Source organism: Cydia pomonella, chromosome 5 (assembly GCF_033807575.1).
Source record: "Cydia pomonella isolate Wapato2018A chromosome 5, ilCydPomo1, whole genome shotgun sequence".
In the NCBI taxonomy this organism is placed as follows: domain Eukaryota; kingdom Metazoa; phylum Arthropoda; class Insecta; order Lepidoptera; family Tortricidae; genus Cydia; species Cydia pomonella.
In genome coordinates, this window is record NC_084707.1 from 8,181,838 (window position 1) to 8,205,102 (window position 23,265).

At 35.5% G+C, this 23,265-nt stretch overlaps 1 protein-coding gene across 1 annotated transcript in view; it reads left to right on the forward strand.

Annotated features, from left to right (window-relative positions):
• The window catches only part of LOC133517631 (uncharacterized), a 394,272-nt gene extending 374,556 nt beyond the window's left edge, over positions 1 to 19,716 (forward strand). Inside the window, exons 4-5 of the mRNA XM_061850980.1 lie at positions 6,609 to 6,672; positions 15,572 to 19,716. Of these exons, the coding sequence (XP_061706964.1) occupies positions 6,609 to 6,672; positions 15,572 to 15,730 (223 nt within the window). The 3' untranslated portion in view covers positions 15,731 to 19,716. The remainder of the gene's footprint in view (positions 1 to 6,608; positions 6,673 to 15,571) is intronic.
• Positions 19,717 to 23,265: the final 3,549 nt, after the last annotated feature.

Consider the following 23,265-nt stretch of genomic DNA (forward strand, 5'->3'; position numbering starts at 1 on the left):
ATTATGTTTCATTGTAACACTGACCGAATGTTTCGTTCATAATTACATTAATCTGTTAACAGACAAAAGTTCTGAGCGCACAAAAAGTTCGCGACTATTGATATTACAACAATATCATGCTTTAGGATCCTAACCATTCATACAAGACCTTTAACGGCGCGCGAGTGCAGTATAAAAGAGGACACAGTCATTATAAGTCACAGAGTTCAAGATTAATTGGCTGTTTCATAAAGAACTATCGCATGAATTGTACACTTGTACAACATGCTTTGTTGAAACGGCGCCTGTCTTTGTATACAAACAATACAACATGCAAGAAACGTTTTTTAGGAATCCTCCATTCATGAATCTATTAGATCGTACGGTTTTGTGGCAAACGCCGTGATAATGTAACCTGTTGCGATGCCATTCAATGATCGAGGAATGTGTTTACCCATTCAGTAGATGAATGAAATGAATGGTCGTTTTCATTCCATTTCAAAAACGTAAGTTTTTAATTATTTGTCTAAGCCTTGTGTTTGCGGGCGTTAGTTCTATGTCAGTGATTATTATAAGACAACAGTCATGTTTCTAACTATTATGTGTAACATACTGCAGCGTAATGTGTTATTCTGGTATCCTATACAGGGTGCCTAGCCAAGGTGACAATCGCTTGCTACGACAACGAAACGATTTGTGTCTCTCTATCACTCTTTCATACAAGCGCGACAAACAATGACAGTTGTGTTTCATTTGCTTCGGAGCGTAAACGATTGGCATGTTGGTTACGCACCTTGAACATGATTTATAGTTAATATATCTTGTTGGTTAGACGTTGGACACGAACCTACGTGAGTAGGAAAGGGAAGTTTCAAACTATATTTTTAAAAGCGGCATACCTAAAAATAATAATAATAATAAAAATAATAATAATAATAATAATACCTAACTTCTATTACACGTATTCTGCAGACAGGTAGCTTAATTTACATCAAACACAAGGTAAATAAATAAGTAGGTAAATATATCTACCATAATCCATATAGATACGCCGTAATTGTAAAGCTGGTTTGAATGTTATTAGGTCATATTAATAATGATGTTGTTAGTAAATAGGACACAGAAATTCAGTTCACATCTCTCGTATGAACATACCCAAGGTTAAGAGCAATAAAATCTAATTTTCTGATTGAACTTTTACCTGCATTCAGGTACGGTACTCTTTTTCTATTAACTTGTGTGACAATAAAATCAATACAAACAATGACAGTAGTTGTTATCGCCACTGCCTTTCTGTCTCGACGCAACAAAAATAACAACCAAACAACCATCATTAGAATAAACCAACTAAACTATTTTCGATTGTACAGCTATCCATACCTATCTTAACTTCTAATACACCTAATTAATAAAAATAGTTATTTGTTTTAAAACGGGGCAAAGTTGTTGTTTAACGGCTCGTGCTAATATTGGTACCTGAGCAAGCGAAAGATTCCAAAATTGAAGCTCGAGTTGTTGAATCTTGAGCGTTGCGAGGGTTTCAAGGCACGAGAGTTAAACTTTGCCTCCGGGCGAAACACAAAATTTTTCACCACACCAATGCGGGGAAAATACTAACTATGAAATACCAAAAAAATCAAACCAAATCTAATCCAAATGAACGTAATATAAAATGTATCATTCAAAATCATTATTTAAAAGTCAGTTCCACCAGCTAACATGAGGAAAAAACTCAAAATTTGCATCTTATTACTTTGCCTCACATGTGGATAAAATGAAACTTTCCCATTCGTTTTTGAACAATTAAGGTGGCCTTTACCAGTTGGTGTGGTGAAAACACTCCCCGTGATCTAAATACCTACAAAATCAACTGATGGAAATCACAGGCGCACAAACCGCACGCACTCAAACATTCCACATAAGCGCACGCACATAGCACACATGCGCATGCGGCGAGGAAGCTGCGCGTGAGATTCGCTCGCAGCTGCGCGGCCAGGTGCGCGCTCCCCTCCGCGTGTGAAGTACAAGCGCGCACATCTTACATATTTTTTAATATTTCGGAAGTAGGTTTTGGTTAAAGAAAAAATATGCCTCCAACCAACCAAAAACGTGCATAGAAATATTTTTTTTTTTTTCATTTTTATAAATCTGCTGGATTTCTGCTACAACTAACATAGGTGTCGTGTTCGAGCTGAAAGAAAAAAATCTTTGAATTAATAAGTAGGTATCAAAATTTCAGTGGTAAGTCTAATAAGAAGTACATTAGCAGTGTTTAAATGAATGTCCTTATTGACCTTATTCCTTAGGATAATGTTTAAGAGATCTTAATTTTTACAATAAAAACCGAATGCTTAGCTGCCCGATAACTAATCAAGATCTTCGGTACTGACTTAGCGCACCCTGGTGGAGGGAGAAGTGGTGCTGATTGTCACAAAAGTAATCTTATGGAATGTCAAACGTTAATGCTAACGGCAGCCGTTGGAACTAATTCTACTACATAAGATTTTACGTTGAAAAGCCGACAAAATGAGGACAGCACCAGTCGTACACCTAGCAAATACCGACCTCATAAAAAGGTAAGTATATTTGCTTACTTACAATTACTACCTATTATTTCCTAAGACAAAGTTCGGTTTTGCGAGCCATATACGTGCTCATCAGAGGAATTTGTAAAGGTCGCTGTTGTCGGACACTATATGGAGGACTACATATTAGTAGGTTATTGGTACAAGAGTGTTTCTATTTCTAAAGTAGATTTGGTACCTTGGTTGGACTTACATATTATACCAACCTACTTAAATGTAATAAGCCAAAACAATTAATAATACATAATGTATTAGGTACCACATTTAGGAGAATAATAAAATACTTGTTAGCTCGGCAACAAAATTAATATCATTCCGCAATGTTTAACACTTTAAAATTCCATTATGTTCATATTAATAATTAAGTACTTTCGCCAAATTAGGCCACGTTTTCGGCCAGAGCCGAATTTAATTTCGTTCTCGACAGTACCCGTGCGCTACCCTATCCAAATCTGTGAATGCTTGCACAAACCCGCTTCCATGACAAGCAGCCCGCCAAGTACTGCATTTATTTGGCTGTACAAACCGGCAGTAAACTAGGTAATTCATGGACGGGGCCCTCATGGGGACCGCGCTCCCTGCCAGTAATTATCCTACATGTTTTTATATCTGATTTTTAGTGGATTATTATTCACGATTTCGGACAGCTCTGACGGAATTTCGTTTGGTTGAAAAGTAATGCGCAATTATTTTTTGTTTGAATTTTGTTTGCCTACATTAATAACATCTGAAGGTAGATAGTACCTATTTGGCAAAAACCATTAGATATACAATTATGTTTGTAATTACTTTGTCTCCATTAGAACTTAAAAAATTCAGTGTACATATTCAAAGTAAAAACTGTCCTAGTCATCTATGATTCAGACACATAATTATTCAAAATTTTAAGAATTAAGTAAATACTTACAGGTATTTGCGTCATAAGCAGACCGCAGAACAAAACAATGTTTCCCCTACACACAAACTTTAATTATTAACGAACTGTAAAATTAACCTTTTTTTTTTACTTTGGAGACACTTTGTCTAACCCCTATAGCTTTTCGTACTTACTTATAAAGACGGTGTTAGTCTATTATAAGGTCCGTAGATATCTATGGGTCCTTGATTCTTGAACATACTCAAATGATATTTGATTCGATTTAAATGAGACTTTTGGTATTTTTCACTGACAGAAACATAAAGGTATATTCATTAAAATTAATTAAAAGCATCTTCAAGATACCTACGCATACTTAAAAAGGTAAAAATATATATATGTATATGTATTCATTTGCTAATTTGACTTTGCTAATTGACTCGGTATAGAAACAACAAATTCAGACTAAACAGTGTTCATCCTGATAATAGGTATATAGCAAATCCACTGTCCAACGGTAGTCGAGTGGAAAGGTGACGAAGTAACAAAGCGGTCGTGCCGTCAGCGCGTGAGCACACTTTCCCTACCCCCTCCTCCCTCCCACACCCCCTCTTGTCACCGGAGAAATGGCTTTTCACGACTGTCAATTGTCAGGCGTTTCTGGGAAAAGAAATTTGGAGCTTTATGGATTTGCGTTAAATTTAGCACGTTTTCGTTTGTTAACTATTAAGTATCAATAGGTACTTAATACGTGCAAGCGATATTGTTTGTAACCTTAATTGAGTTTGTGACAATTCTCGGAGGATTTTTTGGAACAAACCTCTTTTAACTTCTTACTACATTAATAGTTAATCAATAAATTTTATACATGATCAGAATTCAATCTATTTACAGCGATTATTTACATTTACTAGACGACATATTTCTTTAAACTGTTTGTTTTGTTTAAACAGCGCTGGCAAAGGTATGATAACTCTTGCTGTAAATCCGTCATTGTACACAATAACATAGTTATTGAAGGTGCTTTGAGATAACTGCCGGCCAAGCCAAGGTGACAATCGCTATCGCTTCGATATTTTGAAAATTTAGATACACTAAACTACACGCAATTTATACTGTAGCATTAATCTATTAAAACAGGCCGGTACTGTAGATACGTTAATCTGTGTTTATCCGGTAACTAAAAATCACATTAAACTTTTAAGGCAATATATTTTCCGAACCCAACTAAGCGAACTTTTAATTCGTAATCGTAATAATTATTCACAACGATTGATTTGTAACGTAAACTAATGGTGTTTAGAGATACAACAGTAGGCTAGCTTTAAGGCCTGACCCAACTAGCCCACCAGTGACCATACTTTCGTTCCATCGTGACATTAGCCCGGCGTGACCCCGCGGCGTGACCCAGCGCCGGGCCGTGTAATCCGGCAAATCGCCGTGCCCGCGCCGTGCTTTACGGGTGGGGTCCTTTACAGACGCCGATTCCAAGAAACAACGGCTCCGCACACTATCGACAACATTTTTATGCTTAGCTGTGTTTTTTGCACTCTCAAAGCTCTGAACTTTATAAGATCTAAAATGTAGCAAAGGCAGACGATTACGTTAACTATCTTTTGTACGCTTAAAGCTATAAATTTCTTGAGATTCTAAGTTTTTTTAATGGCAACGACCTTCACCAACGTGGATCTGCAATCTGTTCAGGATTGGTATTCTTAAAGGAGACCATGGGTAAATACATCCTTGTGCATTATATTGCATGTGTTTCGGTCTTATTAAATAAGTAAAACAAAAAATTCTTCAAAGCATTATGTGTCAATCTTAGGTCCTTGGTAACTAGGAATAAATTGGCCTTTTACTGTTTTCGTCATATGTAGGTATTCCATTCGTTACCCCGTTACTGCAGATTCAGTAACGCATGAATATTAATAAGCCTCTTTGTCGCCACAGAATTGACCAACCCGTGAAGTGTAAAAGGTCGTTAACACTCGATGTGTCCACTCGCACGCTCCTAATCGAAGAGGAAATTAGGGGCTGCTGTTCAAAACGTCTCACGAAACGTACCCGTCTCTAGAAAACCAGTTTGATTATGACTTCAAGATCCTTGAGAACTTTATGTCAGCGGAGGTCAAATTTATACTTAGTGGTAAGCCTTCGTAAAACATAGGAATACAGTAGAAGGAGCTGCGCCGGAGATCTGCAACAATTACTGCCTTTAATGCTCTTTCTAAAACCATTAAGTTTTATTTTCATACTCTTTCCAATTTATATATGACTTTTTGTCCTAGAATGGCAGAATGTGAGTGTGACCGAGTTAGTTTCAAAAAGCATATGTATATTTGAATTTTAAACGCACATAAGACTTTTGCGATATAACTGTGAGAGTAATGCATGGGTGGGCGAGTGAAAAAACATTACGGTAAAGGAAAGTTGTCCAAACAAATTTGGAAAGATATTAGTGGGAAGACGTAGCGTTTTGCCAAACAAATGATGTAACGTAGAGATCTAATTTAAACATTATATTAATATATCAATAGGTTTTTAATAAATATTGATTTTTCTTTTTTTATTGTGGAACGTACCACATTACAGTTATCCAGAGTTGATCACAGTTATTTTTTTTATTATTATTGAAACCTTTATATACTATTTATTTCTTTAAACATATTTTAGACTAGTTTCCATGGTGAATGTATGCCGAACCGAATAGGAGAAATAACTTAATGACGGGTTAATAAGTGTTTATCTTCTTTTAATACTTACTAATTTCCTCACAAGTGTGATGAAAAATTTGTACATGTATCTTGTAACCTATGTGTGTTTTTAGGGAAAACGCGTTTTGTCTAAAATCGGGTTTTTATGGTACAATATAATTTAGCGTCGCCTGGTACCAGTGGTACCCACAACATAAGCTCCATTGTGCTTACTGTTGAACAGGTTGATTTGTGTAAAATTATCCCATGATATTTATTTATTTAAGACGGCAATACTTAAATCATAAATTTAGTCTCGTTAACAATTTAAACTACATATATGATCATTATGATGGGGCTTTGCACAATGTAGGTTTCTAGAATTACACCTGGGATACCGCGAAAAACGTGAATCCTTTTTCCAGACTATTTTAATATTATTTAGCAATTAATTATGCGCCCAACCTGGTGATCTAACGGCAGCCATGTTTCCAGCGCACCCGTGACTTCCGCTTCCTGCCGCGCCCGCGCAGCATCCGCCCCAGACCAGACACATAATGTGAGTATGTCGCGCCTAATTATATACTATAGTACATTACCTGTACGGTATCTGCTGTGTGCTTAACATATGTCGCATGACTGTAAGTGCTAATCTCAGGAATAAATAAAATAAAAGTACCGCCGAAAATACAAAGAGTCCGACCATCCTAAGTTTTTCACGTCAAATTTTGCACTTCTATGGGATACGTATGTCCCTGCCAAGTTAGTGCAAACTTGCCTTGGCTGGAGTCTATTAGATACCCAAGTATATGTCTAAAAGATCACGATTTTTTTAAATAGTAGTTTCAGACGGCTAGATATTCTTGTCGACTAAACAAGGGATGGGGGTGAAATCACCTGACATTAAGTTATGGAAATATTTTGATAAATAAAATATTTATAAGACAACTGGAAATTAATCGTAACCATGAAAGAATGTAGATTACTGGCTAGTATTTTAAGTAGGTACTTTAACACAAAATTTATAAGTACAATGATTACCAGTACCAGTACCAGATCTTAGTACCTCCTTAATATAACGTATATTTAATAAGTGAATAGATAAACAGTGTCATGGCCAAGTTCCCACTGCTGCAATGCTGCTGCTGTAACGCTACATCCTGCAGGTTGCCTAAAGCCTAACGATAAGAGCGTGCGACTTTCAATCCGAAGATTACGGGTTCACATCCCGGCTCATACCAATGAGTTTGCCTAAATGTATGTAAGATAAATAAATTAATATTTACCTGTCGCTTTTAGGTGAAGGAAAACATTGAAAGCATCATGAGGAAACCGGACTAACCCGAATAAGGCATAGTTTTCCCCGTGAGTTGTAAAATCAGATGGTAGTCGCTTTGGCAAAAACTAGTGCCTACGAGATTAGTTGCGACACAGACGCCAGGCCCCCATGAGCCGTGGGAAAAACCGGAACAACGCGAGGAAGATGATGAACAGGGTCCTACAGGTTGATCAACCGTCTAAATACAGTCTTGCATATTACATCCCATAAACTTCCCACTATAACATAAGCCCATTTATACAAACATCCAGCCTTTGCATAACGCAGTTGCGTCAAACTGCGCGTGCGTCACTGTGACGCGTGCGTCATGTGTCGGAAGCATCGTGACACATCCGGCAGTGACGGAAGGCAAAAACAATGCACTAATTATGTAATGGGATGCTTTTTTCTATTTTTATCTGGAGTGATTATGGTGCCTGGATTGTAGATAAAAGTTTGGATTTGGAAGATATGGAAGGGTTATGGTGATACTCGTATTAGTTAGAGTACCTACTTACAATTCATGTAGCACAGTATATTCTTTAAAGTCTTGCATGTACTATCAATGATTTGGATTTGAATACACTACCCGTAATCATTATTGTTTTTTTCCTAAGTTGAGTATCTGGGTAGATAAATATTTTTTGTCAATCTTTGCAATGTATACATCTACTGCGTCACTCTTTAAATTCACGAAGCATGCTTTTTGTGACAGTTGTACATTCTTTTCAGCATAACAGGTAGTCATGAACACCTAACAAATTTAAAATCTATCGCATGACAATCATAAAGGTAAGCATACGTTACTTTCCGACATTGCATGAAAATCAGTAACGAGCCCAATGAATCTTACGATTATGAACGTGATAAGCACGACCATCCTGTGCTAATAGTGACCTAGTGGAGCGGTAAGCGACTTGCCAACTAGCGGTCGTGGGTTAGAACCCTAGCTTGTAACAATGGATTTCTGAGAACGTTTATACGAAGTGTCATATTGATAAAAAGCAATTGCTCTTCAGCTAAACGGAAAATAATTCGAATCAATAAAACCTAGTGTTTAAAGGTCAGATGCAGGAGTGCCTGTTCCAACACTTGCTGTTAACACATGATGCCACTTGAGGGATTAGCAAAAGCATATTTAGCAGTGCTAAGGTTTGGAGGAAGCGCCACTACGTGTATAAGACCTGCTGATGCTTTGTCAACCTGAGTGTACTGATAAACGTAACCTCAGCCAGCATAAACATATGACACGGGCTAGATGTCATTGCTCGCGCTAGAAAGGTCACGTGCTATGCCATTAATAACAAACAACCTAACTGTATACTAGTCTCTAGTGTAGTTAGTTTGTTTTGGCACTGGTTGGTAGCATGTATCGGCTGTCCGCGCCGCATCCTGCGCGAGATGAGACGCGCCTTCCTGCGCGCGCGCGGTTGCACGCGCCGCCGAGCGCGACAGGGAGCACGGGCATAGGTGGAACCTATATTAATTTGTAGTAGTTAGCTGGGCCGATTTCATTTTGTTGTCATTGTATTTCTTCTGATTTGATTGGTTTCTCCTGACCAACATAAGCGCAAAAAGTATGGTATTTTGTAACTCAATGGAAAATGACATAAATATTTTTCGGCACAAGTTTTGATTTCGTATTCATTTCATCCAAAATGAAGAAGTTCTTTAAATTCAACAGCAAATAAAAATCAGGCCAGGTATGAAAACATTTTTTTCCATCTTAGGATAAAGAGTAGGCAACAGGGTTGGATTTGTCCGGCTGACTGTATTTTCAAGATTAGAAAAATTAGGCCTTGGCCTCTGATTGACGCTATACACTGCATAAAGCGTTAGAGCGTATTGGTCAGCTAAAAGAGAAGAAAAACAGCAAATTACGTAACCTGAGTACAGATGGTAACTGAATACCTAAATATAAGTCAACGGTAGTATCACTCATACTTCCAAAAGACTTAAGTTGGTCAGGGATCGTTTGTCATCAGAATTACATTTTAGCTTACTTAGAGTACAAATTGTGCGTTTAAGAAAGGTTTCTTGTGTAGATTACGTGAAGCTCCGATATGTATACTACACATACAGACACTTAAATTTACGCGAAAAATGGCCACTAGGCATTCTAATACCCTAAAGCATTACCATGTATTTCAGTACTAAAAATTTGATATAAAAATTTTATTGCAATGGTATGACCCTGAGCAATTCTAGGATAAAGTCAGGAGATAATGGATATCTTTTCTGAAAGTTTACGAATAGTCAAAATCGGTAATGAAGATAAACCTAATAGTAATTAGTTTTATTCCTAATAATAAAAAATAAGACCTATTTTCCCTGCTATGTCACGTGTCCCCATCCTCCCCGTCGTGTGCGCACGGTATAGCGTTACGTTGAGGCCGGACATCGCGCACTCGCTGGGATCGCACCGATTAATTCTAACCATATGTCACATGAAATAAATCATACTAACATTTAAAAAATCGCAAACTGAATAGACTATTGCTATTTTTGCGGACAACAAACGGAAATATGTGGCGTTCCACAGAGAAGGATCCTTTTGCACATGAAGTATAAGGACCTTTAGGCATTGATCGCCACATATGGTCTAACCAATCTTACTCTGCATGGCATTTGCAATGACAAAATGTCTCATTATTATCAAATAAAATGTATATAAAAATATACTGTTTATAATGACTCTCGTTCAGTTTGTTTTATTCAAATCGGTGTAAAATTAGCGATAACACGAGTTATCGAGAAACATTTACTAAGGGAGCAAAATTTACATTGGGATCTACTCCGAAATCGCCAAAAATGCAATTTCAGCATATTATATTGGTCAATTAATTGACCAGTACCCCTAGTGTAAATTTGATCGACATCATAACGTGACGAACGCGTTTGCGTTAAGTCTCATTTTGTATAGGATTTTGTGTTTCCAAAACGTCCCGCTTGGCGCGCTCTTTCTAAATCCAATACAAAATGAGACTAAACGCAAACGCGTACGTCACGTTTGGAAATCGAATTTATTTACACTAGGGGTACAGCTCTTGAAGTTTTCTATAGGCTAGCCCATACTTTTTCCAAATTTAAACATTAGTTTCATTGCGTTCCATAATTCTATACCTATTAAATTACATAGTTAAGTACGTATGACATACCTACATATTCACCTTGTGGAGTAGGTATGGTTAAATCTTGAAATAACATTGTATAGATACTCTAGTTCGTAAATTAATTAAATCATTTTCGAGGCTAAAATTAGGTATGTACAAATTACAGGCGGAGTATTCATTTTTAATGGATAACCTTGCGAGTCGGTGTTAATTTAATCCGAAACCTGCAAATTTCATGACAGCTGAGTCACGTATAGTGTTTCTCTCAAAAATGGTGCAAATATAAACTAAAATCGCATTAATTAATCGCATTACTAGAGTGGTACAAAAAAAACATGTTGAAGCTCTAAAAGGTTCTTTTTAGTCAAAAACATATTAAAAAAAAGCAATTTTGAGAACAATCAAACAATATTTAGAGGTCGCTTAAAATGAAGCAATTCTGCAATACTAAAATGTATGAAATCAACTTGGCTAGAGACAAAGTCTTACTTGGAGGCGTTTCAATGGTTTTATAATATTTATTCCTGTTTAGTTCCAAAAAAATAAAGTGTAAATCGGCCATTTTTTTATTTATGTTTTTTATTTATTGTATGAGATGTGAGAGAGATACTTCATAATCGAACAAAAGCCTTGTGGAGAAAACATTTGAATTTTTTTTTTTTATTCCATACAAACGTGAACCACATATTTATAAATTCTTTGTCATCCAGAATAATAAATTTGTTAAGATAAGTTAAGATTAAATAAAATAATTATGATTAAATTGATTATGTTTTATAAATTAGTTAAGATTAATAATTGGTTAAGATTTGCCGTCATGGTGTATTTTTATACCAAAACCACTTCAGCAATTTGAAATAGATGAAAAAGCCACGATTTATTAACTTCCTTAGCTGAAGAAGACCAATGGCTATTTTTTATTAAAGGGCTTATAACTTTTTAAAATGTTGGGCCGCACTAAATCATGTAATTTTTATGTATCATTGTTGTCCCGTAAATCGAGATCGTTCTAACTTTTTAATTTTTGATTGGCCATAAACATTGCACTTCGCCACCTAATGTTTAACCAGCAAAGTAAAACTTACGGGCGATTTTTGAGAAACCTCTATCCATTACCTCTGGCCGAGATATATCGTATAGTAAGTTAGTTCAGGGACGACCCGTTGATGTCTTTTCGTAAGAGGGACGCATCTCGTGCGATTAGATGCGCTTGCGCTTAACCCGCCGCACCGACACGACGTTTCTATAAAAATCCTTTTTATGGCCACCATATAGATTTACCTGGTGGCAATCGGCTTGATTCAAATTTTAATGTACGTCAAAAAATAGATCTGGATACGATATGGATCAGATCTGTCAGTGTCAAACTGACGTTTTTGTTTGACGTACATATATTAAAATAATAATCAGGCCGAATGTCACCAGATCCATTAAACTGTTTAATTCGAAGAAGGCGTCGCAGACTGAACAGCTTGTGAAGCTATCCCCGCATCACTATTGGAATTCTACAAGATTATTTCCTAAATTATAGGATTCAGAATAAGTCTAATGATTATTTTTAAAGATACAATTTTGCTATAGGCTTATGTTCTACCAACAACAGACGGACTAATGTAGTCTAAGAGCGAATAAGCTACTAAGCATTTATTGCCTATACAGATTAAAGTACTTAAATTAATTCGACACAGTACTTAATAGAATAGTTTTTGTTAACCTTCACACAGATCCAATCGATCACACAACACTCGTCTACAACAATATGAATGCGCACCCAATAGCTTATGTCAATAAGTGATAAAATAAATTAAGGCTTATGTAAATGAGTGAGGCACGAGCCCTATCGGCTTTCAAGTCAATCGTTCCCGAGTCGTTTACACGTTAATATGACAATTCCGATAGATATGCAAAAATTTTATTGCACCTGACGCCATTCATATGTATCATCGTTTTATAATAGCGGTCGTCGAACTTTGAAGTTTTGTACAGACGGCCACAAAGGTGTTGGAGCATTCATAATATTCAAATTGAGCTATAATTTTCACTTACTCCGAGCATTATATATTTGTTATTTGAATTTAAACTTGAAATGCTATGACAATAGAGTTGGCTTTGTAGTAACTTAAAGGAATCAAATACAAGGTCGGAAAAGATGAAGTTTGAATGATTTGCTTTGTAATGCAAGTTTTTATGCGAATTAAAATGATAATGACTGGCGATAAAAGTTCGGATTCCGGGGCTTTTGTGGATGTTTAGTTTGGGGTGGTTTTCATTGGGATGTCATTTCCTGAATGGTAGGTATTGAAATTGAATGTCAATACAGTTAGGATGAATAATTCAACACGTGCCTTCTTTTAAGTCACATATAGAAATTTCAATGAGATTCCACGTCTTCTAGAATTCTGTATATCGGAATTAATACTTTAATCGAATTATATTAACAGGTTTGCATGGTTGTTATACTCGTATGTATGTGAGATGAAAGTGGCGTGATTAAAAGATTCATGGTGTAAATTATTATTATATTTATTCGCATGCGATCATAACAACGTTTAAATGCATCGTAAAATGTTTGAAATATATTAATAAACTGTACAATAAAGTGTATGTAGAGAAACAAAGTGTTGCTGCAGCCAATTAAATCGTCACAAACCCATTATCAAAAGTTCATTGACACAAACACACTTGTGCGCGCGTTTGTACATAAAACAGTCTTTTCATACAGCCATTGTAAAAACACCAGCATTGTGTCGCTGGAAACTGAGCCGATACAATATGGCTCTATTATGGCTGATTATCATAAGACGGTGATACTCAGATATTGATATTGTCATTTTGTTATGGTATTGTTAAAATGCTATTGTGGCTGATTGCTGGGTAATTAAGATTATTAGTTTTGTGGGCCAATAGGCGTGGCTTATTGAATTAGTTTTTGTATGACTATGTTTTTGATTGTTTGTTAATATGCTCTGTTTATTGAATTAGTTTTTCGTTTTTGTTATGAGAGCTTAAGTAAGAAACTGCTATTTGTTTTTTTATAAAATACTAGTAGCAAATTTGTCAGTGCGTTGATTTATGTTATAACGGATACATATTTAACTGGAAGGTATAGAAGTCTTGTCAAGAAAAGAATCGAGTTCTAAAGTGAAACAATACGCTATACCGAAGAATGCCGAGGTGTAGGTCAAGGACATGAAACTTGTGGGTGTGATAATACACAAACGAAGAAATATACCAAAAATTAAATGAAACACATGAACAGGTAAATAAAAACCACAGGTCGCTCAACATTTAATTGCCGAATTTAAAACGGTTCTATAGATCACATAAATCTTTGGGGCGAAAATTAATGTTAAAAAACACGTGCACGCATTGCGAATTCGCGACTGGCGAATAAATAAATTCCAATAGTGCCCTGTATAATTTTATACGCATTTTAAAACCTTTAGAAAACGAACGTGGGATTTATGCGATGGAACCCGTTCGAGGGGTGGTCTCGGTCGAGGGGGATTTTCTTACATTTTTTTTACGTCTTGACAAACCCCAGCTGTCGTAAATGTTATAAATAAAATCGCGATTTTGACCCGTCACGCTTGTAAGGGATGCTCAGGATTGGCGTTTAACGTCTACGAGAAACAAGTTCGAAGTAGAACTGTGCTTCAATGCCCGGTTATAAAGTTTAGTTTCGGTTAGCAGATAGTTTGGTAGGTGTACAGTTATAATAGTTGTTGTATGAACGATTCGATGCAGGACGTCCTGTCTGTTTTGCAGCAATTATTATTATACCAAACCGGAACCGTTTGAATTCGTTAAAATAGTAAGTAGAGATTTCATTGCACGGGACATTAAGTTTCGAATCGTGCTGCAAACTCAATGTTCTGTAGACTAGTAAACAATATTAAACAATGACGCAAGTGCGAGTGCAATACTGCAAGCATAGACAATACTACACAAAATTTGTGCCTAATGTAAAGCTAATTATACCTAATTTTTTTTTTTTTTTTTGAAAGGTTTGATAGTGTCAGTTGAAGACACAGGGCCCTCGCTAATGATACGGGCGACCCTGTGTCCGTGGTGACATATGCGAAAAGCTGGTGTGTTTTATGCGATGCCGGGTCCGGCATCACCATCAGTCAGAAGCGATGATGATGCTCGAGTTGAAGACCCGGCTTTATTGTTGTGATTTAGATGGACCCATGGTCCCCGCGTCAAAAACGGGCGGCCATGGTTCCTGGTTGAATTTTATGAAGAGTTAGGTTAGCAATGTTTGAGATTAGATAATAGTTGTTTATAATTGGTTTGAAGTATGGTTAGTAGTTGATTTTTGTTTGTTTGGTTTGGTTTGCGTGGAATTTTTTGGTTTAGTTTGGTTGTTGATTTTTGATTGTTGAAATTGGTTGTGGTTGGAGGGACCGCAGTAGATATAAATAGAGGCACTCAACGGACGCTGCTGCCCGTCCGTCGGTTTTCCCTTAGTCGCCTTTTACGACACCCACGGGACGAGATGGGGTGGTGCTATTCTAAACGCCGGCACCACACGGCGGAATTATACCTAATTAATTTGGTATATACATATATCAATTGTATTCAAGACTTAATACTACGTTTTAACATTCTTAAAATTATGATTTGACATCAGGTCAAACAGAAACAATTTAGACATTCCGCCCATTTCATCCAAATATGACAAAATAAAAACGGGATAATTCTAACCTTGTGTTAAATGGTAAGATATCATCTTAGAAAGAGAGAATACTAACGACTCAAACAAAACAAAAATCTAGTTGTTATGATCTAACGACTGAAGTCGTCAAAATCCATACACTTGAGACGTACGGCCCGATTCGAACTTTAAGATACGTCAAACATTTGCTAAAGATACGATATGGATTAGATATGTCAGTGTCAAATGTGACGTTTCTTCAAACAAAAATGTCACTTTTGACACTCACATATCCAATCCATATCGTATCATTATGAAATTTCTGATGTATCTTATACTTCTAATCGGGCCAATATTTGGTTTCAAGACCGAGAACGGGAGCAGTGCGGCTTGCGAAGCTCCCTGCAAGCACCGTGGGAAGCTTCTCCCCCAGCTACCCCGGACCGGCGCCCGCGACGATCGCGTGACCAGTGTGCAGGCATGTTCACTGTTATGTTTACTCATTTACTTTTATAAAGTTTTATAGTGCATTGCGATTTAGGGAAATCAGGAACCGGCCAAGTAGTTGTAGGGTAAGATGAATATCCCTTTTCAAGCAGTATTTACGAGTATGTGCTTCCCTTAAAAATAGCAAGTAATATAGTCCGTCTAACTAAGCTAATTTTACACTGATTTTAAAAGAACAAAGTGAGAAGGTTTCAATTTAAACGCCATATTTGCCAATGATGACATTGCCACACTTTATCATTTAAGATAGCAAAGTTAGCTTCGTCTGACTCTAAAAATCTGTCAGATTAACTTATAATCTGACAGTAGCAAACTACTTGGTGACTTGTACAAGTTATATTCTTAATATTTAGAAACATTTTCAAGTAAAAATATGAGACATAGGTAGATAACAGAAACGGCTGATGCAATTTTAATCTGGAACACATTTACACTCAATCATGACACAACCGACCACCGTCACACTGTCAATACATCCTATTCTTACTCAAAAACAGACCAAGCGTGAAATCAGATTCCAAATAGTTACCAACTTACATAACTAACGGCGTAATAACGAGTTATGCCTTCTTAAAGAAAAATACAGTAAAATGTATGCGAGTTACATAAAGTTAATGCTTTTTTCCTCGTAACGGCCGCGTTAGATCCGTTACAAAACGCCGTAATAACGAATCGAACGGAATCGTGCCAAGACTGGAACTTGATGTACTCTTACATAAAAGCTGCAAAAAGCGTGACAATCTGTCGACTCAATTTATAAATTAGTCTGTGGCTGTTTACTTTTTTTATCACGAGAATTTAAATTTCGTAATGGTCCAGTTGCTGTCACCGCAAAGTGGCAAATTAGATATTTTTTCATGAACATGGTCATGTTTTATAATGCCTAGAAAAGGTATAATTCCGAGCAAGAATTTACGGTTTTATTTTCTATATTGACTACTGTTATACATTTATTTGTATTCTTAAATCGGATCAAAATGTAAATTAAATACTCGTAACTATTCATTATAAAAGTAAGGTCTAATAAAACTAATATGTATAAGAAGAGGCCTATTGCTAATTTGCATGCGTAGCCACTTGACGAAACTTTCGTTGTGATTATTATATTGAATGGATGAGTATTTTTATCATATTTGCAAATTTAATGTGTTTTAGAATATCTAGAAGCAAAACTAAATTATGTCCCACTAAAGTCTATTTTAAGACACAAACCGAGTCAACTATAAGATAAATCTACACAACGATGTTATCGTTGCAAAATCGTATTACCATGTTATTGCATTATTCGTGCCTTTGAATTTATACTTGATTTATTTAGCTAAACTTATATTTTCGGCTCGAGAAACGGTATTTTTAATCTCTATACAAGCCAGGACAGGACTCACCCCTTTACAAACCCGAATGGCGACTTCCTAAAGAATTATTGTAATTTAATAACCCAGTCCGGTGCGTTTAAAGAACCATTCAGTCGCGAAAATAACACAATCGGTCACTTGTCAACTACTTTTCTTTGTCATTTTCGTATGCAAATTCGACTCGGTGTTTTGGATCGTAAATTCGGAGCTAGAATGGCCGAAGAATGGTCGCAGATAGTAGATTGCGATAATATGTTATATTATACGGCTGTTTAATTTGCAGATACAAGATAAGGGCCTGTAATAGCGTCTTGTAAAGCTTGTTTAACTTGTTAATCGCTACAAGCTCGATAAGATCGCCCCTAATTTAGCGTCACACGTATTATAAGGTGTTTTTACTTTTCGTTACGTGATTATAACTCAAAAATGATATATGTTGTTTCTTTTTGTTTCGTGATTATTGTTCCTCAAAAATCTATTTATCTTGAATATCTTATGAGTCAGTCATGTAATTTTATTAAGAATCGCGTGGGTATATATATCCTATACAAAATCAATAACGAATAAGCTTTTCTAGTCAGCAAATATGGGTAACTTTGCTGACTATATCTGGAAGCGTATCATAGTTAAGAGTTCCGATAAAGAACTTAGCCTAGCAACACAAAACTCACTGAAACACCTTTATTACTACCGAAAATCGTACGCCAGAAGCGACCTTGAGTCTCTAAAGCCATAAAGGTTCGTTTACACTGCAACTGCTACTGAAGTAGTGAGAGGACACAGCGCCCACATGGCTAACAGGTGCTTCATTGTTGTATGCAAATTAACTCTCGCTTTCATACTAAACCATTTTTAGGGACCGCTGTTGATGACTGCGGTGGATAGCGACTGATAACTATTCGGCGTATGAGCAATCTCTTTTATTTGCAATTGATACTCTCTTTCACCTCAACATAAAAAAATAACATTAGAACATTACGAACAAGCAAAACTTTAAGAAAGATAATTAAACTTTCGGTCCGATTCGAAGAATGGTTAAGACGCGTTTAAGATCTTGGAAAGATCTTTAAAAGATTGATAACTAAACGACATGTCAAAATTGACGTTTATTTCGATTCCGCTGTGATCCCAATAAGATCTGTCTACGATATTTCTAACGTCAAAGTGACATTGGTTACCCGAATCAAGCTTTTACGTAGCAAGATTTTACCTGTATATGTCCGGGATGAGATTTTCCAATTAAGCTGAAGGTCCAATTGCCAAGACTTCTAACTTTTTTTTTAATATTTATTATATTAAGGCGGTAAACAAAACCATCTAACTCGGTAATTTAGCCAATGATATATTATCCATATACAAGTGCCATAGTTATAAATATAAACTCATTGACCGAATGACTGAAACACATCGTATTATTTGCTTTCATTCCTTTAAATATCTGGAAAAATATTCTTTAAAGTTCCATATTCAGATGCCTATAACTAAGTAAATGAAAAAAATCTAGTAAAGCATCATGGTTTTTCTTAGAGCTGTGAAATATTTTCTTATGATCAATGTACATGTCTGGCTTCGAAGTAAATATTCAATAAAACATCGACATTAATTCCCGGCCTGTCTAACACGATATAAAGCTAGCTAAAACGATAAACCAGTTTGCCAACCCTGCCTCATAGATCACGGAAACCAGTACTCGAATCAAAACTAGTCGCGGGGACATGACAAACGACTTGTTAATCGTCTTTGTTGCAGCCTTTAATGCCTTGTTCTGCCAAAAGTATCGACTTAAGGACAGTCCGCATGCTAGGGTCATCGCTTAAAGAAATCCTTCTATTTTAAAAGTGGAAGGTCAGTTTTAACGGTCATTGTCTGTCAAGGCGGACAAAAGTGTCAGTTTTTGCAGCACAGACCGCTAGCGCGCGATTACCGTGAGAATATAGTAAGGTAGGATAAATGAAATAGACAGCAGCATAAAACTTAGAAATGATATGTATTTAATTGGTTATAAAGTGATTCACACAAGCTAGCGCCGAATGAGTAATAAGATTAAGTAGTCTCTTGCCACCTCTTATAATTCGAAATTTAGTGGCCAGAAATTGTGTACACAATTTTGCACCTAAAATGAGGTATGAGAGAAACATTTAAATAAGTATTTGCTTTGGGGCTTACACATATTTTGCCGAGTAACCGTTTGTTAACGACATCAATACTACTCGTTTTTACCCTATCTAAGTTAGTGGACTATCCATCTTTTTGTAGGTTCATCGTCTCGAGTTAATTGAACGGATTATAAAAAGTCGAAGCAAAAAAACTAATCTTAGCTGTGTTTTGGTTTGTGACGTAATCAAATGTACAAATACGTACACCTCAAGATAAACAGACTGTTGAATCATAAGACATGTTATAGAAATTTAATCGAAGCTGTCAATAAACTATCCGAATGACGCTACAAAAAAGAAAGAATTATAAACACAACGGTAGAGATTTTATTCATATTTTGTAACAGCATTCGTGTAATATAAGTAGGTAAATTATTTTAAGGAGTAGAAAATGCAAATTAGATATAGGAAACACGAGTAAGAAAACGGCTTACTCACGTCTTTTTAAGTCAAAAATTGCTTGTTTTAATATTTGTAGGTATATGTAATATGTCTGAGTCACACGGATGAACGAATTGAGATTTTAAAAAGTGAGATGTTAATTTGGTTTTAATATTGGTGTGTCAGTTTTACACGGATCGTTAAGAGTGAACACTCCGAATTGATATTAAAATGAAATTGGCATCGATTTTCATGTTCAAAATGTATCTTTGTCTTTGCGATTCAATTCAACACATCATTTAAAGAAACTTCATGAAAAAAAACTTAAACTTAAAAAACCGTTTATTCAAGTAGGCTTAATAATAAGGACATTTGATAAGTCATAAGTATACAAATAAAATATATCTAAATACAACAAACATTCATAGAATTTAAAACATTTCAAACTAATATCTACGTAATTTAAATGGTTTAAATAAATATCTAAGCGATGGTGCTCGAACGTCCTCAATGACGTTGGTGAGCACAGGTGTGTTCCAGATGCGTATTTGCCCGCGCTCAGCTCCACGCGTTCGTAGCTCTGGTCAGGTTTGAACGCTTTATCTCTGTGGAAATCATTTTATCATTTCTATGATTTACTTTACTTGGTGTTACAATATCCTTGTCCTGATTCCACTGTTGTTGTTAATTTTAAGTTTAGTTATCCCGTACTTTGTTCTTCTTTAATGAGCTACTAACTGGTGGCAACTGTATTGGTTTCTGAATTATGTATAGATACTAGCTATAAGAAAAATGTACCATTTGTGCCCAAATAAACATTAAACATATCGAGATATGTTTAATATTATTAAAGATAATAATTATTCTACTTGCTTTCTACGCCAGAACGAAGAAGAAAAAAGTCTTAAGTTTATCGAAATGAAGAATGTCGCTAATACTAATTTAACAATTGTCTACGTAATGATATATTTAAAAAATATATATTTGAGGAAACAGGTATTGTCCGCAGCCCATAACAAAATAAATATTAACTCTCATATTATAATGACTGACGTTAGTATCAATTTCACGAACGCCGAAACACTTTTCGATATTAATTAACTCAACTGCAGAGTCATTGTTCTACAGCATTTTAAAATAAAATTTCTCCTACGTCAATTAATATTAATAGACACCTAAATCGAAATGCAGTTTGGAAAAAACCGCGCGTTCGACGTCTCGTCGTTTGTTTTTATATTTCGTTTTTTTATCGGGAGGTCACAGAGGCGGTCGAATACTCGAAATAAATTAAAAATGCTCACTCATCATCAATCAAACTGGCTCGATTCCATCAATATAATTTACTTTTTGTAGTTTTTACCCTAAAGCGCCCTCGGTGACTCGCAGGTTGTTGCGCCAGGCACGGCCTCCATTCTCCTGTCGCGCTCGAAAAGGCATGAAAATGTAACAAGCCTACACACATTTACCACTTTCTTCTTCTATACAACGTTGTACTCATCATTACATTAGCCACTATACCTATTAATTTCTATATCATTTATATAACTGTAATTTACATGTGAGTCAGTTTATTTTAGCCGAGTTTGAACACCATTATTGAAATTGATACCACAAAGTTGAATATACATACCTATATAATATACCGTTGTATAATAATGTTGTGTTTGTACGTTAGGTGAAGGTCTCAAATGTCTAGACGGACTAGCCTTTACTATCCTTGTAATAAATGAATCCAAAGTGACTAGCTAATACTGGGGATACTGAGGTAAACTCATAAATAATCTGAAGCAAAATCTTACGAGTTTTAATGTATCTAAAATCTTATTTATGTTTAGCGTTTATTCAAATGTCTTAAATCTTAAATAAATTAAATTGCAGTGATCAATTCAACTACAGTATAATTATAAAGTATAACTCAGCTGCAATTTTTGCAAAAATGTTACTAAAAACACATCCATAACAATGTATCGACACTCAACAGTAGGTATTTATAGTAAGTTAGTCAAAGCCGTATGGGATCCCAGAAAAACTTCAAATGTTTTAATTTTTGTCAAGACTAGTTTCATTTTAAACCAGGCACTTGATATTATTCCATCCATTGCGTCCATACTGCTTGACTTATGCAGATAATTTCACCGGTATACGACATCGTAGGAATTTATAATTTCCATGCTTGTATCTATCAATAAGGTTTAATTTTTTGGCGATCCCTTATTGGTGGCTAGACGTTTCACTCAGCCAAAATGTATAGCAAAATTGCATCGTACGAGTATATACCACTGAGTGCACGAAGCGCCAAGTTCCGGTATGACCGGTCCGTTATTCTGTAAGCTATTCGTCCAGAGAATGGTGAAAACGTTCCTGAAACTCATGTTCCGTTGATGACATGTCGAAACGGCCGGTGGCACAGTAATCGGTTTTCTCCAATAAACGGCGATTAGACGCGCCGGCGTCAGCGCCACGGGAACGACCCTGTACGCTTGTGGAGGCAATTGTTACTGCCAGAGAGACTTATTTTTTATCAGTTAATAGCTTTTGTCTAAGAGACAGTAAAGAAAATAGGCGTTATCTTATGATAGTTATGATGTGTGTATCTTACCATGAAGATCATCAATTTCACATGAAGACAATTACATCTTGATTTTTTTTTTCTAAATTTTTAAGAATTTTTGTTTTGGGTAAAAAGTTAATACATAGCTACTTTCGGTAGTAGGAAATACAATGCATAAGGATAAGTTTAAAGAGTGTCAGTTACATTAATACAAAATATTATATGTACTCAACTACCCGAAACTATATATATTTACATTCCAAATAAGTAATTAATTAACGCTTATTTTAACTACAGTTATGGCCCTACTCAATTAAATAAATTATATATAAATAGTTAAAATAATGATAAGTAAAGATTCTTTTAAATGTACAAACCTGTTCACCCTATACTTGACACATCATACATTTTCTTAATAAATCATCTGAATCAAATACTAGATACTTTATTGATATAGTAATACATTGTAGACGGTTTAGAATAGTACAAATCAAAATTCATCAGTAGGTAGGTACATTCAATCGATCAACAATTAGATTTCAAACTGATTAATAAAGCCTTAAACTAAAAAACTGTTACAATTACAGTAACTTTCAATCAATGAATATTTTAAATTTATTTTGTCAATTCAAATTACGAAAAAGATCTGAAGAAAAATTCAATATCCTATAACAATCAATATACTTATGTCCTTTTTTTTGTTTGTAACATGTATTTTTCTTTGTAGTGCACAATAAAGTATTTTATTATTATTATCTCCTTTATTTATCTTTTTTCTCTCAGATTAGGCTTTTTACAATATGTATATAAAAGTAAAATATAAAAAACACTTACAAAACAATACAATTACTATTAATATACAAAAATCATAGACAATAGTTTGGACGCGACTGTACCCCGCTTGGTCGTGACCAGACGGCGATTTCAATTATTATCTAGAAGTCGTTCCACGAACCGCACCACCCTTTTAATCATTCCTATTACTATTACCTACTACTTATAATAAATAATAGCAATGCAGATCGAACACGTGCTACATAAAACCTGGTTTTATAATGCGAATTGTTTGTATAATTAAACTAATCGATGTTTATTGCAATGCTATATTTTT